The 17,469-nt window shown below is 46.7% G+C and overlaps 1 protein-coding gene across 4 annotated transcripts in view; it reads right to left on the bottom strand.

Moving 5' to 3' along the window:
* Positions 1–17,469, bottom strand: part of CDYL (chromodomain Y like) — a 246,519-nt gene that overhangs the window by 60,324 nt on the left and 168,726 nt on the right. For 3 of the 4 annotated variants that reach the window (XM_032341001.1, XM_032341003.1, XM_032341002.1), the window contains one exon: positions 16,049–16,715. In XM_032341001.1, coding sequence (XP_032196892.1) covers positions 16,049–16,715 — 667 coding nt within the window. The remainder of the gene's footprint in view (positions 1–16,048; positions 16,716–17,469) is intronic. The other variant, XM_032341004.1, reaches the window with a different exon arrangement.

The raw sequence follows: 17,469 nt of genomic DNA, 5'->3' as shown, positions 1-17,469 counted from the left end.
GACTACTCATTTGACAAAGACTTTGTGGCTGCAGATTAGAATCACATGCTGAAAAGCATGGGCTCAAGAGAGAACATTTAACACATCATTTTCCAGAGGAGGACAAAAGCTACTCAAAGGTCAAGATAGAGAACTAACCTCAACACAATACACTTGAACTATAAAGCAAAAACCTGAAAGCCAGAACTTGCCAAGTTACATAAAGACAATACTAAAAAAAAAAAGACAGTAATCTTAAAATCCAGTTTTGAGCAAGGACTACTGATCCTTGCTCTACTGATCCTACTTCAAAACTGTCCTCGAGCCAAGTTCCAGTAGTCAGCTTTTCTTTCAATTCTTTCAGAAATCAAGGAAACGGACACCGGAACTGCCATAGCTTTTTCTGCATTTTATAGCAGCCCCTGCTCTCTGTGTAGGGTATCATGGGGACACCTCGTTCCTCTGGGAATCAGGCTCGCAGGGGCCGTCATCTTACTTCCTTGAGCCCCCATTTCTGTTGTGGACTGCTTATACTCAGTAACCCGAGCGACCCTGGAAATCATGGCAGAGTGCCACGTGAGGTGGTCACAGGATTAGCCAGATGAAAGCAGCACGAAAACCCCGAAAACCCCGGGTGCAACTGCTCATTAAATGCCTATCAGAAAATCCTTTGTGAAAACGGGATTACTCTGCAAGTGGAAACATTCACTAGAGCAACCCCTCCCCTTCCCCAAACAAAACAAAAATCAGACTGAGACTCCTCTTAATGCCACTCTCCCTCGCTTGCTGTTATAAAGCTGTGGCCATCCTGTCCCATCGAGTGAACTTCGCCTGAAACACCGGAGCACACACCTGTGATGGGAAAAGAGGGCATATGTCTCACTTCCCGTTCCAAGTCTGTAAAACAATCCGAATTCTTGGAATCAGAGATAGTGTCTCCAAAGCCACACTCTAGATAAGACGACACCTGTTCCAAAGCAGGTGCTGGCTGTGTGACCCCATCCTTTCCCCTATGGCCCCAACGCTTGAGCCGTTGCTGGGAAGACATGAGGCGGCGATGCTGGCAGAGCTCGCTTGGCTCTCTGGCCACAGGGCAGTCAAACAGCGCGAGCCTCCGTGATCCCTCTGCCAGTGCTCATGTTATGTTTGCAGAGAGTTCCTACAAAACCAAATTGTCCTTTAACGTTTCCAGGGAATGCCAAGGATAAGAAATGGCTACCAAGCTGTGCTGAAAGTGTCATTCAAAGAAAAAAGTGCTACAATTATGATACTAACACGGAATACATAATTTAAAACTGTATCAGTGAGATGAAAAGTCATTTGTCCAGTTTTAAGGGGGAGTGCAAGTAACAACGTGTGTTACATTTAATAAAGGGCCCCCTGCAAATCCATGTGACAGGCAGAGTGTCATTTACTGAATAAAATGCAGAACCTCCCTCCATTAGCAACATAAAACTTAATTAAAATGAGGGTTCACCTTCCCATATATCATGTCATCTTACTATTTGACTTTAAAATTTAATTAGAACCAATGAATTTTTTTTTTTTTTTTTAAGGCTCCAACCACCTTAGAGACACAGGATTCCCAGGACAGTGACTGTTGACACTAGAAACAGTCCTGTGAGTCTGAGGACAGAGGTCTTCAGCCTCAGGTGTCTGACGTGTAGAAGCCAGCACTGGGGAAGCGGCAGTTCCTCAGCATGGAGTGTGGGTTGGGTCTCTACATCCCGCAGCTCTCACCCCACGGGGCCAATGGCCTCACCAGTTTTAATCATCAGAAACAGATGTCGTGACCTCCCCCTCTACTACTTCAAAATGATCCAGGGACTCGTCGTTCCTTGCAGACTGCTTCTCAACCCACCCTCCCTTGGAATTCGGCATGCCACTACAGAAAAGGTACTGAGACACTGCCCTCCTTGGTGACAGAGGACGCTTTTCAGAAATCGCTAAGCCCGTAAGGGGACAACCCAGGTCTGCTCTAGAGGGGAGAGGTCAGCCCTCAGAGGTGCATCACCTCCCAACGCTTGACTGGTGACCAGCCCTGATGTGTGGGACACTGAGCTGGCCAAGAGTGATGAAGACAGTTCTGTAGGTCACCATGGACTCCAGAAGGCTTAATATTCTTAGTCAAGTCTCAAGGGGACTGGAGAGGATAAAAACTCAGGTTAGTATCCCAATCATTTAAACTGACTTCATGAAAAGGTTGTGATACACATCATTCTTACAACCATGATCACAAGGCTATTATTCTTATCCAGTGTTTACTTCTGAAATTCAGGTAATGCTGGGCTGAGTGGTGCGTCTCGGGCTGGCAGGGGCACAGAGGATGACCTGGGGACTGAGGAGACCTGCTTGGGATTATTGTCGCTATCTCAGTGCTCGGGCTTTGTGACCATTCCTTCCCAGCACAGAGGTGGAGGGGACTGTTTGCAGCCCCACTCCAAGGGGCTGAGGAGGTTCCAAGTACAAGCTGTGTCTTTATGATGGGAACATATTTGCATCTTTTCCCCAACACCACACTTCCCTCCCCTAGCTGCACACATATAAATAAGGATGTAAACTGCAGAAAGAAATTAGAGATGGCCATGATCGAGATAACTGGGTAGAAAGGAGGTTGTTTTAAGGTATTTTAAGAACCCAGTACATTCCTACTAAAAAATATTTTAAGCACAGTCAACTCTCAAGTAATGAAGTAGGAAGGGCAGACCAGATGCTACCATAAATAAACCTGAGGATAAAGTGTCATCTTCCCAAAAGGTGGGGATGGAGGGCGGTGGCATGGAGAACGGAAGAGCAAATATATGGTTCAGAAAATAACCTGGAGGAAAAAATACCTTGGAGGTTAAGATTTAAAGCGTTTTCCTAATATTTCATATTTTGAATGCCCTGGCAGAGTCTGTTTATGGTCCTAGACTGAGAGGCAATTATATCAGATCCTCAGCACTAGGGGAGATGGGTATTGACTACATGAGGGTAGTTACTTTTTTATAGTTTATCTCATTAGGTATCAATCATTTCAGCAAAAACAGATCTGCACAAGGATTAGTTTACTATAATCTCCTTATCAATAGTCTGGTGCACAGTCTGCCTTAAGACATGCTGCCCATAACCTTTGGGTTGGACCTTTAGCACCGCGGCCTGACCGAGAGTATGGTACGGCTCCGTCCGTTCTGGACCTTTTCACCCATCTTGCCAGTGTAGCTACTTTTGGTCAACGGCAACGCCATTCGAATGTGTCCCCAGAGTCAGAGACGAAGGCTCTTCCCCCAACACCGGTCCTCCCAGGCTACGAGCTCCTGGAAGGCGGGGGCTGTCATTCCTTGTGCTCTGAATGATCAACGTCCAGCCAGAACCTGGCACACTGTAAATGCTCACTGTGTGCAGGATAAAGAGGCAGGGAGCTTCCAGAAACTCCCCCATGCAGAGGCAGCTGTCAGGGCATGGATGGAATGCAGTCACTCAGAGGTTCAAAGCAAGGTTCAAAACATGCCTTCAAACCAGAGGAGAAATGGTGTCAGGAACTGAAAAGTCACCCAAGACCGCTGATCCATGCCTGGAGCCACGTAAGGGGAGCAAGCACGGCTGTAGGGGCCGAAGCCGTGGATGTGGGAGAGGTGGGCTGACCCAAGAGCCCTAGGGACCCAGCTCCTGGGAGAAAGTGAATTAGAAGCCTTCCTGTCCCCTGAGCGCGTAGATAATGGCAAGCAGTTATATGCATTTTACATTAGATGGTGCGTTCTGTTATCACTGCATTTGTTCATGAACCTGAATGAGTTCCTTAACTAGATTTTGCCCAGATAAAACAATACGGTATTAATCTTAATACACAGTTAAAATGGTAACTCTGAAGTTTAAGGACATCAGTAAAACAGTAATTATGCAGATACATTAGGATAAGCCACAAAGGAACAGAAAGCTTTATCCACTTCCCCCATTTGGGGGCAAGGCAGGGAGGAGAAACCCTGGGGACAGGGCTATAAAGAGGAGCGGATCAGGGCACGGGGCTGGTTCAGCTGGTGGAGCGGGGGACGAGATCGCTGAGTTCAAGCCCCATGGTGGGGATAGAGATTACTTTCAGGAAAGCTAAAAAAATAAATAAATAAATAAAGAGGAGCATGTCAACTCAAAAGGACTTGTGGAAGTAGAGCAGCTCAGGGGAACGGGGAGGCCTGCGGACCTTGACGGATTGGGAAGAAGGACCCTAAGTGCTTAGGCAGCATGGGGACACCCAGGGCAGCGGGAACCCCCAGCGGATGTCGCTTGGCCCCAGCTGCTGCGGCTGCTGTTAGCGTCCTCCCGAAGGCCCAGTGCCCCCAGTAAATATCCCTGTGTGTATGGTGGCATGGCAAGCAGTCTTGGGGGTTGTGCCTCTTAAAGGGCATCAGAAGAACAGCCACAAAGGCGAACGAGAAAACCAACAGCCAGAGAGGTGTAAGGTGTACAAAGAACAGCAGTGCTCCAGAAACAAGTATCTCAAAACCAAAGACATTGCAGAAGTCCTGGGGGGAGGATGTAAAGTGCGGTAGGAAAGTCACATGGTACAGCTGCTACAGGAAACAGGAGGGGCTCCTCAAAATTAAAGACAGAATTGTCACAGGAGCCTGCAATTCCACCTGTGGGCATTTATCCGAAAGAAGTCCAAGCTGGATTGGGAAGAGAGAGTTACACGCCCATATTCACGGCAGCATCATTCACAACAGCCAAGAGGTAGAAGCAACCCAATGGCGGCTGACAGATGAGCACAAAGAAAACGAGGTATAGACGCACCATCGACTACTACGCAGCCTTCAGAGAGGGGGAACTCCTGCACCTGGCTTCAACATGGTGAAGCTCCAGGACATTGTGAAGTGACACGAGCTGATCTAAGGTAGTCAAAATCGCAGAAGCAGAAAGAAGAATGGTGTTTGCCAGGCTGTGGGGGAGATGGGAGGGAGCATTAGTACTTAAGAGGCAGAGTTTCAACTGTCAGGTGAAAACACATTAGAGCTTTGCAGCACAGCAGTGTGAATGCACTTGTAATGTTTCTCAACTATGCATTCGAAGATGTTTAAGGGACGCCTGGGTGGCTCAGTGGGTTGGCCCTCTACCTTCGGTTCAGGTCATGATCTTGGGGTCCTGGGATCGAGCCCCACATCCGGCTCTCTGCTTGGCAGGGAGCCTGCTTCCCCCTTCTCTCCGTCTGCCTCTTTGCCTACTTGTGATATCTTGGACAAATTAAAAAAAAAATTCTTTAAGGATGTTTAAGACAGTGAGTGACCTTAGGGCATATGTGCTTGCTGCTACAACTAAAACGAAAGCAAGAACAACATGGTGCTCCTATTAAATGTGGCAGGGAGTGGCCTGGGGGTGACCACGGCGTGGGGACCGAGAGCCCCTGCAGAGTGGCAGGAGCCACACTGGGGTGGGTGGGAAAGGAAAAAAGCAAACAATCCTGGACAAAATACCGCTCAGGTGTGGCCTAAAAGGAAAATCGGAATCAGGGTGGAAACAAGCAGAACCCTGAAGAAAAGGTGTTCCTGAATCCTAGTCCCTTTCCGGCTTTCAGCTTGGCATGATCAGTAAAATGGGCATTCACTACTCCCGGCTCGAGTGATCAGCAACACAAGGATGGAGAGAACCCAGGGACAAAGTAAACGCTAGCTGCCACCAGGATGAGCAATGGGGCTGTCATGGCTTCCATGCGGAGCCCAGTCCTCTGGGGTGACAGCGAGCACTGGGGTGAGAAGGGCCAGGACCCTGAAGTCTGTCTCTGGGGAATAGTGACATAGGACCAAGAGGTCGGTGAAGCAGACAGTACGGTGGCCGGGGGTGGGGGTGGGGGTGGAAAACATGGGCTTCAGCGGGACAGGCTGTTAATCTGGGAGAGAGAGAGAGAGAGGCTGCCTCCTGCCCCCCTCGCCCTGGCCTTGGAGCACAGAGACCGGATGCTCTCCACTCCAGAGACCGGGAGGGAAGGTGGAGGACCAGTGAGCAGGGCAGGTGTCTGGGTTCAGGGAGGGCAGGAAGGTGAACGGGGAATCCCCCATCAGGAGGTTGCGGAACTTGAGGAAGTACACAGCTCTGAGCGCTGCAGGGGTGCTATTAAGTTGGGGGCAGATGAGAAAGGAGAAGTCAGTTCAACTGGGAAAAATCACAGGGAAAGGCTGCAGGGCTCCCTTAGAGGCTGTAGCTCGGGAATGACAATGAGGAACTGCACAGAATCACACAGCGAGGTTATTTCCATCTCAAAATGACCAAGAACCTAAGGCACGGGAAAGGCTCTACTAGTCTGAGGCCCATTCTAGTGACACGAGCTCTCGAAGTGGGTGAGGGGCCCTACTTATTACTCGTAAAGTTGCCTCCTGGATATTGTCATATAGAGCAAAATTATTCACTGATATTTTTAAAAGATGTTCTGCATCATTAACCTACAGATGTTTTCTTGAGTTCTTCCAGCTCAAAGAATTACATGTCATTCCATATCTGCAAGCAGGCTCAAAACTTGCCCTGGCTCTTACTTCCTCAGCAATTCCTCTCAACTACCCCCCACAAACTTTGTTTCTTTTCCACAAGGAGCCTTTTTAGAAGACAAACACTAATGATGAAAGTGAAGTGAAGAAAACTCCAAAAACTCACTAGCTCACACACAAATGTTAAGCACCTATTATAGGTAAACAATGAGACCAGACAATGGAGAAGATTCTAAACAAGATTACAGTGTTTGCCACAATGCTTTCCCACTCTACCATCCTGAGTTTTATTGAATTTGTTCTGGACCTTTCTCTGGATCACCTCTGCCAGATTTTACTTTTTTGGAGATTCCCTTGAAGAATCAGTGCTCCTCTATCTAGCCTGCGAGGCCAAGCTACTTAAGACTCTGCCCAGAGCGAAAGTACGGTGAGGAACAGGACTCTGAAGGGTCTTCTTTTAAGAGGTCCCTAATGAACGGATTCGAACACAGCCTTTCCTCGTTTGTAGTGAAAAATGTGACTGCCTTGTCAAAGGCAACATACCAAATTAGGAGTAAACAGACATGGTGCCTAGCACACCCCCAATCCCCTCAAAAGGCTCACAGCTCTGAAGGAAGAAGAGCACATAATGACACACAAGTAGAAAAATGAACAGGTGAACACAGAGTCCAGTCTCATAGTTAAGCAACATCGGGGTGTACTGGGAGAAGATTATGTAGGTTTCAGAGGCCTGCCCAAAAGCTAAAACACGAACTGAAGTTATTATTCACTTACTATTCCACATTTAACAATCACAATATTCTGTAACTTAGGAAAGCATTGTTAGGTTCTAAGCGTACTCAGTAATCTTAATCGTGTCAAGACTGTCAAGAGCTCAGTCCGCTCCTACTGTTAACAGCCTTGGGTTTTGCTTGGGTAACCAGAGTCTGGAGGAAGCTCATCTCCTCTCTTGGCACTTCTGCCTAGTTTGCTGTGAGGGCTGGGATGCCAGCTAGAACTGCGGACAGCACCTGCCTTCCCTGTGGGCAGATTTGCCTAAATTAAGCCAAGAGAGCCCAGAGGTGGAGAGAGGGGGCAGGCAATGGATTCACCTGAGCCAACAGACGGCATTTGTGTTTGCTTGTTTGTTGAGGCCAATCTGAGTTCAGTTTCACTCGAGAGAGTCTCGACTAACAGAGTACTAGCAACACTAGGAATGAGGCTTATAAATAATCCCTTTCCCCAAAGTGACAGAGACAACTGATGTCAGAAGCAGGTTATCACGAGGACCCTACTGTTCTACCAACTCTGCTGAGTGACTTTTTATCCAATCCCTTTCTCTTCCCCAACCAGGCTCATCTATACAACAAGTGTTCTCTGGAAGAGGAAGAATAGTGTTAGAGGAGCTGGAGTCAGAACAAAAGCCACAGAACAGCTTGGGATAAGACCGGACGGCTCATACGCTGTATAGGACATAGCTGCTCTTGTTCCTAAAATACAGGATGCTAGTCTAGAAGGCTAGCACCCTGCTAAGGATAACAGCAATAAAAATGGGAATGCATAAGACAAATGGGATTTTTCTCTTTTTTTAAAGATTTTATTTATTTGAAATTCAGCAAGTTAGCGAGAGACGGCCTGAGCAGGGGGAGAGGACGGGAGGGAAGCAGGCTCCCCACTGAGCAGAAAGCCCAGCACAGGGGCTGGGTCCCAGGACCCTGGGGTCATGACCCGAGATGAAGGCAGATGCTTAACAGACTGAGCTGCCCAGATGCCCCAAAACAAATGTATTCAGCCCCCACCAGCAGGTGCCAACAAGAGCAAATATTTTCAAAAAAGGAATGTCACTTGCATTGCTGACTTGTTTTTATTCTGCCCTTGTGCCAGTTAGTTGTAAAGTTCAAGAGGAGGAGGAACTGTAATCAGATTCTTCTCTGACATATGACCTAAAGAACTCAAATTTCTTTAAAATTATAAAACTCACAAGTTAATAAAATACACTTTGGTAGATTAAAACCCGAGCAGGAACCATAAAATTAATACAAATTAATCTGAGGGCTTCTCATTAAACTGTTGTAAATCCTCTGAGGCAGAGACTCGACGGCACTATTCGTCCTAATCCCTGGCATGAAAGTCGTCTGTCCTGGAGCGGGTGTTGGGAGAACCAAAGTCTGGGAGCTCTTCTGAAATGCCCGGTTGGAAGGACGTGCTCCCTAGCCCCAATGCGTGAGATCAGCGTGGGCCCTGGGCTAGGACCACCCGCAAATTCAGAGTCTTCGTGTTTTGAAAAAGTTGGAACGACTCTGTCCCCCTCTCAAGAGGCAAGAGAATCTATAAAGGGAATTAACAGAAAAATAAATGCAAACAATTCTAACCTGTGGAACCAGAACTCTCACATTTTAAAATTAAAACGAGATACCATCTTCTACTTGAAATATCTGACAGATATTTAAAAGTTGATTAAGAGTAATAGGTAAATGGGCACTCACAATCTTTATAGCTGGCTTAGAGAGCAATTTGGCAACATCTAGCAAAATCTTTATTACAGCCTTGTACTCTTGTTGGGCAAGGGTCCTGCTAGCATTCACACAGGTGGGGAGGGGGTGCGTGTATGAATACGTAGGCATGTGAGCAGGTGGGCACAGACACAAGCCTGGAGGAGGGGAAGGCAGTGAGGCCGAATGTAAACAAGTGGTGGGCCCGGGTGAAGCCTATGGGCTCCTCTTGTAGCGGCTTCGCAACTTCTCCATAAATATGAACTCGCATCCAAAAAGACAAAAATCAAGTTTAAAACTTCAAAATAAGGGAGGTAGAGATCTGTGTCTTAAAATAGAAAGCTCTCCGTGACATGTTAAAGAAAAGGGGAAGATACCAGAACCATGTACACAGTAGGATTCCGCATCAGAGTGTAAATATGCACAAGGTCTGAAAGGACACCTTCAAACTACAACGTTCCCTCTGCGGAAGGGAAAGGTATTCTTAAGGGAGGAGGTAACAGTAAACTTACCTATTTTGCTCAATGTACTTCTAAGTTACTTGCATAAATTCACCGTTTTTTATATTTATGGATTACTCAGGTACATTAACATTTCTGCTGTTGCAACACCGATAAAATATACTCATCTGTGTCGGAAAAACTCTAATGTCTACGGCTGAGGTTCTCCCATAATGGATGCACCCAGACACAGGCCCTGTGCTGGCAGGTGGGTCTAACAGAAACGGCGATCTGTCATGCCTGAGGCCACTGCTAGCATCCTAAGGGCAGGGCTGGGGATGCTCAGCCAGTACCCGTCCAGCCCCAAATGCCAAAGTGCCCCCTGCTGAGAGATACGGGCAATCACCGGGGAGCAGGTAGCTCTATGATACGTACTCCAACAATGAACAGCCACAGAATTTTACAGGAACGATGTAGGGCTATTTGTGTGGATATGAAATAAGAGCCTAAGTTGGAGAACCATATGACAAGTATGAGCTCACTGATGTGTTTAAAAGACAGGCATGTTTATAAAATTTCTGGAAGGAAAGAACTGTTAACAGCTGTTATTTCTCTCTGGAGAGGAAGAGGAGGTGGAGCTTGGGGGGGTGCTTCTATTTTTCTTTTTTTTCTCTGAGATGCTTTAATTAATTTATAATGTTTTCCTGTCATTTAAAATTTCTAATTATAAATATTAAACCAAATTACAAAAGCCTGAAGACAGTTTTAAATCAAGATATCCTAAGGCTAATAAGCAACCTCACGAGACAATAGGATCACCATAAAAATCTAAAATATACTATAAATAGTATTTAGCAGTGTTTTTATTTATTTCCCATCTTGCTCTAGAAAACCAAATTTAAAATAAAGCATGGCACAGGGGGTCGTTGCGACACTTTGGTGAGCACCACAGGCCCTGGGAAGGCTTGTGAAACAGGCTGCTGAGCTCAGCAGACATTCCAATCTAGGAGGCATAGGGGGCCCGGGGACCTGCATTTCTAATAGGCCCCCCAGAGTTCCTGTGGCGGCTCCTCTGGACACCATGCTCGGAGAATCACTGGTAATGGAAAAAATACTCAAGAGAGTGGAAACAAAAAGAGAAAACTAAACAGTCAAGGTTCTGAAGTAGGTTCGCTGGGTCACCACTTCCCCAGGTCCTGATCGCCCTTCAACAATGCCCTCAAACCCTGAACCCCAGGGGCTGGTGTGCCCTCCTGCTGGATGAGCCCTGGTCAGGAGCCGGCTGGCTTTTTTCCTCTAAACTTCTTAGGCCCGCTGAACTTGTTATCATATTTAATTCATTTTTACATAAGATCGGAGATACGATTACAAAAGGTGAGCTGAGGCCTCAAGGGAAATGATGTCTAACGCTCTGGAAAGTCTCTAAGTGAAAATAATTGTCAAATCAGATACAAGTGAGAAAATGAGAAAAGTGAAAAAAACATCCCAGGCCTGTGCACTTGGACTTGTAAGAATCCAAGTTTCTGCTCCGCTTCAGTGAGAGGTGCAGCGGCAACAGCAGACGGTGTGGTACGGAAGCACTTCCCACACCCCGCCACTCTAACCAATGGACCCACACCCTAAGGAAAGGGCTTGACTCAGCAAGCAAACGGCAAAGCAAAGTACCCCTTTCTTAAAAGGCCTTGGCTCTACATCAACGGCAAAGAGAAGCACATTTTTAACTTTTAAAATGAAATGACTGTGGTTGGTATGTCCTCCAAGACTCCTGGAGGTGACTAACTCCTCACGCTAATGGACTGCTACTGCTACTGCTAGCTCCAAGAGCCCTGTGCCTAAGACACCACTAGATGCTCTAGCACAGGAGTTCTGCAGCCCACTGAGCTCCCTCTCAGAAGAAGGAACAGTTTTGTCTAGACCACCCCATCATTCTACCTGAGGCATTCTAGTCAATGCTTTGTGGGGCACAGAGTTGCAATCCGCTTGCCTCAAAACTTGACGCCCCTATGGTTCAATTTTAGGTTCTGTAATCTATGTATAGGTAGATTTGTTCCCGGTGAGGTAAGACACGTGGAAGCCATCCAGCATGGAACCCATTTCACAGGAGGCACCAGTAAACAAACCTCTGCCTGTGCCCAAGGCCAAGTCCTTCGAAGAGACTGCTTGCGAGGGACAGCTTCAACTGTCCCCTCTTTCCCGGTAGACTTCTCCTGTTGGGGCCTGCTGAGCAGCCTCCGCCAGTGGTCTCCCATCTCTTAATTTTCCCTGGAGCTAAATTCTAATCTCAGCACATAAATCACACATGGCCCCAGGGGACCACAGGCCTCTTCTGTGGGTGGAGCTACTGATTTAGAACACCAGCTTCCCTGATAATAGCAGGGAAGGGAGAGAGACCATCAGCTTCATATTCTCACCGAGGGGAATTTACACTCCAGCTCCTCAGAAGAAACCAAATTTTCCTGAACAATTTCTCCCAGGAGCCTCCTTGGATGGAAATGCTCACAGGAGCCTCCTTGGATGGAAATGCTCACAGGATCGAAGACTTGTGGTATGTTTAAGTACTTCTTCACTTTCTCCCTGTATCTGATGGTTTTAGCTTAATCTCCAGCAGCAACGCCACCTGGTAACACTGATGGGGTTTAGACCTCACTTTGTGTTAACTGTTTTCTCAAGGGTCATACTGGTCAAATGCTGAGCATTTACATATTTGAATTCATAAAAGAACAAAGTAACAACAATCCAGTTGTGAAAAGCAGTTGCTTCTTTTGTAGGATTAATTTGTTAGGCTTAAATTAAAAGAGCAAGAAAATACTATCATTAACTTATTAACAAAGAACAGTAGAAAGAAGATAGTCACACCTAACTTTAAAATTTTTCCTATTTCTGAGTGAAACAATATAGTCATCTTTTAAACCTTTGTTTCATACTTAAAACAGTTATAAACCAAATATACATATGGTTATCCCGTAGTAAAAGCAACCGTGTGTGTTAAAATTCTTCAGAAACATTTACTCTCTTGGTTAACAGATATTTAAATATCTGTTGTGTTTGGTTTCAAAAATATCCCTCGTACACACATGATTAATGTTTTAAATAAGATGATTCATTTCCCAGTGACTCCACGGGTATCTGGTTCAATTAGTTTTAAAAAAACAAATCAGTTTTCTTATGTAGCTCTAAAATTAATGTGGAAAGTAAAAACAAATAACTACTTTAAGAAATTATGAGTGTGGACCAACAGCCTGACACAGCTTCAGTTCTGTTCTCTTAGGAAAGAAACACCCCAAGGGCTAGGCTAGTAATAGGTTTTCTTGAATGTTCCTGTACTTCTGGTCTCCGTACCTTGCCATTTCAATATCGTTTCTCCCCTCACACTGAGTGTGACCCAGCCACAGGGCTACAAAGAACTCCAATCCTTGTCTTCAGTGAGCACCCATTCTACTGGAACTATTCCCTCCACAAACACTGGCAGAGCACTACTATGCACAGGCACTGCCCCGGAACAGCAGGATTTAGCCTTGGAGAAACAAAGTCCCTTCTTGAAGCTTACTTTCCCAAGGAGAGAACAAAGCATCTTTCTACAAAGGACAAGGGTGAGGAGAAGCAAAGGCATTAATCCACCTAAGCATTTGCCTGTAGGTGGCCATGCTGTCTAAGACACCACTGGCTTTTGCCATCATATTTCATTCAGAAAGGACACTCCAAGGGAGAGGTCCAGAGGGAAGAGATGGTCCTTTTCCCTTTTAATCTGCAAGCCTGACTTAGATCATGGTCATGTCACTTACCGCTGTCCTAAAGACCTTCCTGAGGGGCTTCTCGTTTTCTCATCGAAGCAGATAAGAGTAGTCTCAACAGCAGGGCCAGGAGAGGAAGGAGGTCACGAGGGCCTTGCCAATACAGTGTTACTCTCATCCCAATCAATCAATCTAACTCTACAGAACAAGATGAAATAATTCAAGATTTTTTGCTTACACGTTCCTGGTGGTTTTAACCAAAGCCACCTTTATGGACATTAAAATTTTTTTTCAAAATGGGGAGAATAATAAAAAAGGAAATCACTAACTCCTTATTTAAATCAAAGGCATTATTCTCCTTTTATAACAAAGCTGGACGCTCTGCTGAGGGCAGCCAAGCCTGCATAGCTGTGGTGAAGACAAAATGTGGAAACTCTGGGGTCAAAAAATTTTGAAAATCATGCCCCCACACCACCCTTAACAGTGTATGTACACACAACGTTTGTGGACAAAGGGGAACCACAGATCTTCTGAAGCCTTTTGTGTTTCCTTATTTTCCTAAAATACTGCCCTGGGACTACGACTCCTAGAGCAAGGATTAGCAAACCCTTTCTGTAAAGGGCCAGACTGCCGATTTTTTCAGCTTTGCAGGCTATACAGTCTCTTTCATAATGATTCAACTCTGTCTTGTAACTAGAAAGCAGTGACAGACCGTAAGTCAATGAATGAGAATGTGGCTGTACTTCAATGAAACTTTACTGATGGAGGGGCTCCTGGGTGGCTCAGTTGGTGAAGCCTCTGACTCCTGATTTTGGCTCAGGTCATGATCTCAGGGCTGTGGGATGGAGCCTGACCGGGCTCCACGCTGGGCTAAGATTCTCTCTCTCCATCTGCCCCTCCCCCATCTCTCTCTCTCTCTCTCCAAAAACAAAAAGACAGTCTCTCTCTCTCTCCTCTCTCTAAAAAAAGGAAAAGAAAACAAAACTCAACTCTAAAAAACTTCACGGATACAGAAAGTTGGATTTCTTATATATTTTCAACATGTCATTACATAGATTACATAGGATTGCTCTTGAGTTTTTTCAAACATTACAAAGTGTCAAAACCATTCTTAGCTTGCAGGCTGCACGGAAACAGGCCGTGCACTGGGTTTGGCCCCAGTGAGCAGCTGCCCTGCCCTCATCCGCTGCACAGAACCCAGCAGCCCAGCAGCCCAGCAGAGCACCGGGTCCTGAGTCATCAACAGAGAAGGAGATGCTCCTCGTGTATGGAGGCAGCAAGCAAAGGCCAGAACCTGGGAGGAGGATGTAAGAAATGTGTTCTGATTCACCTCTGCCTTCAGTTCTCTCTGAGCACCAGTCTTTGTGGACTCCACTTCCCTCGCTGCGGCACAGAGCACGCACTCAGATGGCTAACAGAGTCTCTTCTGCCTCCGAGCCTCTACGATCCTTCATTGACAGGGATGTGAAAGAAAACTCTATCTCTGAGCAGGCCAACCACTCAGGAAGTGAACTCAGTAAACAAGCTGATACAAGCTCCAGGTAAGGGCGAAACTTTTAGAGCAAGGAAGAAAAGCGGCATTTGGGTAAAGCGTGTTATCTGAACAACACTAGCCAGACTGCAACTTACTGTCTCAAGGGAAACCCAGATTTCAGTTTAGATCCCTCCCTCATTGTTGCTACAAGATCTAAGCCAAAACTCATTGATGTGCCAGAGCAAGATGGTCAGGGCAGTGTCTCGGGTGAACAGTTCTCCTTAAGGGAAGGGCTCCCCCTCCAAACTGACATCATTTCCCTTTGTTGCACTTGACTCTACTAAGAGGGAGTTGGCGGAGACACACAGATAAGGCGCAGTTACAACCTTGAAACACAGAGGACGCAGGGGCGGGGGTTCCTGAAGCAGAAGGCAGAGTGGGAGTTCCAGGGGACCCTGAGGGGCAGGGAAGGCTTTATGCGCTTGGCAGAGTGGGAGGGAGCAGAGATGGGGTGAGAGCCAAGCAGAGACTCAGGAGCAAGCCTGCTAATTAGAGCGGCAGTGGTCGGGTCAGACCGCTGATGGGGATACCCATCGGCATCCCACCCCTGTCCAAGAACTACAGAAGATGGACAGAAGCCATCAACAGGCAGGAAGAAGGGAGACCAGTGAGAAAGCTATGGCAGGTAAGAAATGACCAGGGCCCAAGGTGAGGGGAAGCTAGTGGGGCTCACATCCGAGAAACCTGTAACAGAATTCTGTAAACATTGGTGGCTAGCCGAGGCATGAGGACAGCTGGGGAAGGGAGCGGTGTGTGCTAACCCCAGCCGTGCAATCTTAGCAGCTGGGCGGCCACGGTACAGTCAAGCAAGCTGCAGAACCCAGGAGCAGGAGCGGAAACCCAAGAGAAACTACCACCTCTGCTGAGTGGACTCCTACTCTGAAAAAGGGACAGTGGGATCTGAACAGTTGATGATTACAGACAAACAAATGCAAGTCCTGTAGGTTCTGTTACATGACTGGTACCTTCCCTCGAAAGGCATTTCTGGTTATCTAAACGTGTCAGCAAAATAAGGCTCGTGACTTCTAATCAATACGGGTCACCTTTAGAAAATTCAGATGAACCCTTAACGTGAGACTCACGTCTTGGATGTATAAAGGTTCACAGAGAAACCTGCCATAAAGGAACATACCAAGCATAGCAGATTTCGAGTGAGGAGACACAAGTTGGTGTGGTGGGACAGTTTGTGGATACAAGTTAAACAGAGACAGCTAGCAGTGACTGAAGAGAGAAATGCCAAAGGCTTCAAGTAAAGAGGCTGCACCAGCTCTCAGAGGTGCTGGTCCACAGACTCCCCACACTTGCATCAGCCTGCCCGCCAGAGCAAGACCAACATGTACGGAAGGGTGCCTACACACCTTGAGAACATCGCCAGCATGCTGGGAAATAGCCCGTCGCCATCGACAGGGACGCTGCCCGCTGAGCAGCTCACCTGGACACTCACCTTTTCCGTTAACAGCTAATCCCGTGGCCATGGCTGCAGTCACGGGGCCAGACACCTGAGGCACTAATGGGTGTATTCGGGGCCTGCTCCCCATTCTAGCTCGCTCTGCACCAGGGCCCAATAAGGCTCCGACTGGCTTTTCGGCTGCCACTTCTGGGGCTACTGTGTCCTCCTGACCCTGTTCGACGGGGTCCAGTTTCTCAGGGCTCTCATTCTGAAAGCCGTCCACTGCGGTCCTGCTCTTAATGGGGCTCTTAGGCACAAGTATCTTTATACCTGATTTTGCTAGGTCCATATTCTTCCGGTTTGAGAGAGATGGAGCTGTGTTTTTCCTGAACTTCTGGCTGGCACCAAATAATGGACTGTTTTTGGACTCGTGGTCTTTGCCAATCACTAGTGACTTAGGAGAGGTCTTAGAAAAGTTGCTGTTGGTGGATCTGGAGATCTGTTTCCTGGCATTGTTCGGAGAGGTCCTATTTGTTCTGGTTAGTGTGCTTTCTTTCTGCTTTTCGGTGTGGCGTCTGTTAAAATCATGAATGTATTCCTCACAGTTCACAAGGTGCTGCTCTGGTTCCCAAGTGTCGTCCTCACTGTCATAGCCTTTCCACCGAACCAGATATTCTATCTTCCCTTTTTTGTTTTTCCTTTTGTCAACGATCCTTTCAACCTGTTTATAAACAGAAAAGAAAGAGGTGTCAACATATTATCTGGAAAAAAGGGGGGGCAAGTTTCATAAGGAAGCATCAGAAATAATAAAAACCACAACAGAAAAGGAAAATGACCATCTCTTTCCTAAGCCGAATCATCTGAAAAGAGCACAGGAACGGGACACTGGGGATTTTAGCAATTTCCTTGAAATTAAGTCAGAAAAGATGCTAAAATTTTATGCCCAGAATACATGGACGTACACTAGGTAGCCTATTTTTCTGTGATTCAAAGGGGCTCTGTTCTTATTTTTACCTCAGACCCTGACCACCTGAGTTGGTTTTCAGTTACAGCTGGAACAGGACTTAGTCATCTATAGCCTTCCGCCTGGTCATCCTCAGGGTACCCAGGCCAGGCCGTCCTCCAGCACAGCTTGGCTGTAAACACAGCTAGCTGCACAGGGCTCGGAGCCTCCCGACGTGCGGAACCGGCTCATGGAAGAAACGGTCAGTACTGAGAGTATCACTGAGAAGCACTCGGTTACAAGTGAGAGAGGTGCATAGAGCACGTGATGCTGGATCAGTAACAAAATGGTCTGGAATGATCAGCTACTGACCTCCGAATATTGGTTTGAACTATATTACACTAACATCTTCAAAGGGAGATGCGGCTAATCTTTCAATGTGATGATCAATACATCCCATACCTAATTTATGAATTCACACTGGTTTATGAATTTGCCACTGAAGATAGTTATTACTGTGACAAATTTTGCT

This window comes from Mustela erminea, chromosome 4 (assembly GCF_009829155.1).
Source record: "Mustela erminea isolate mMusErm1 chromosome 4, mMusErm1.Pri, whole genome shotgun sequence".
Lineage (NCBI taxonomy): Eukaryota > Metazoa > Chordata > Mammalia > Carnivora > Mustelidae > Mustela > Mustela erminea.
The sequence above is the reverse complement of the archived record's forward strand: the minus strand, read 5'-3'. Positions and strand labels throughout refer to the sequence as shown.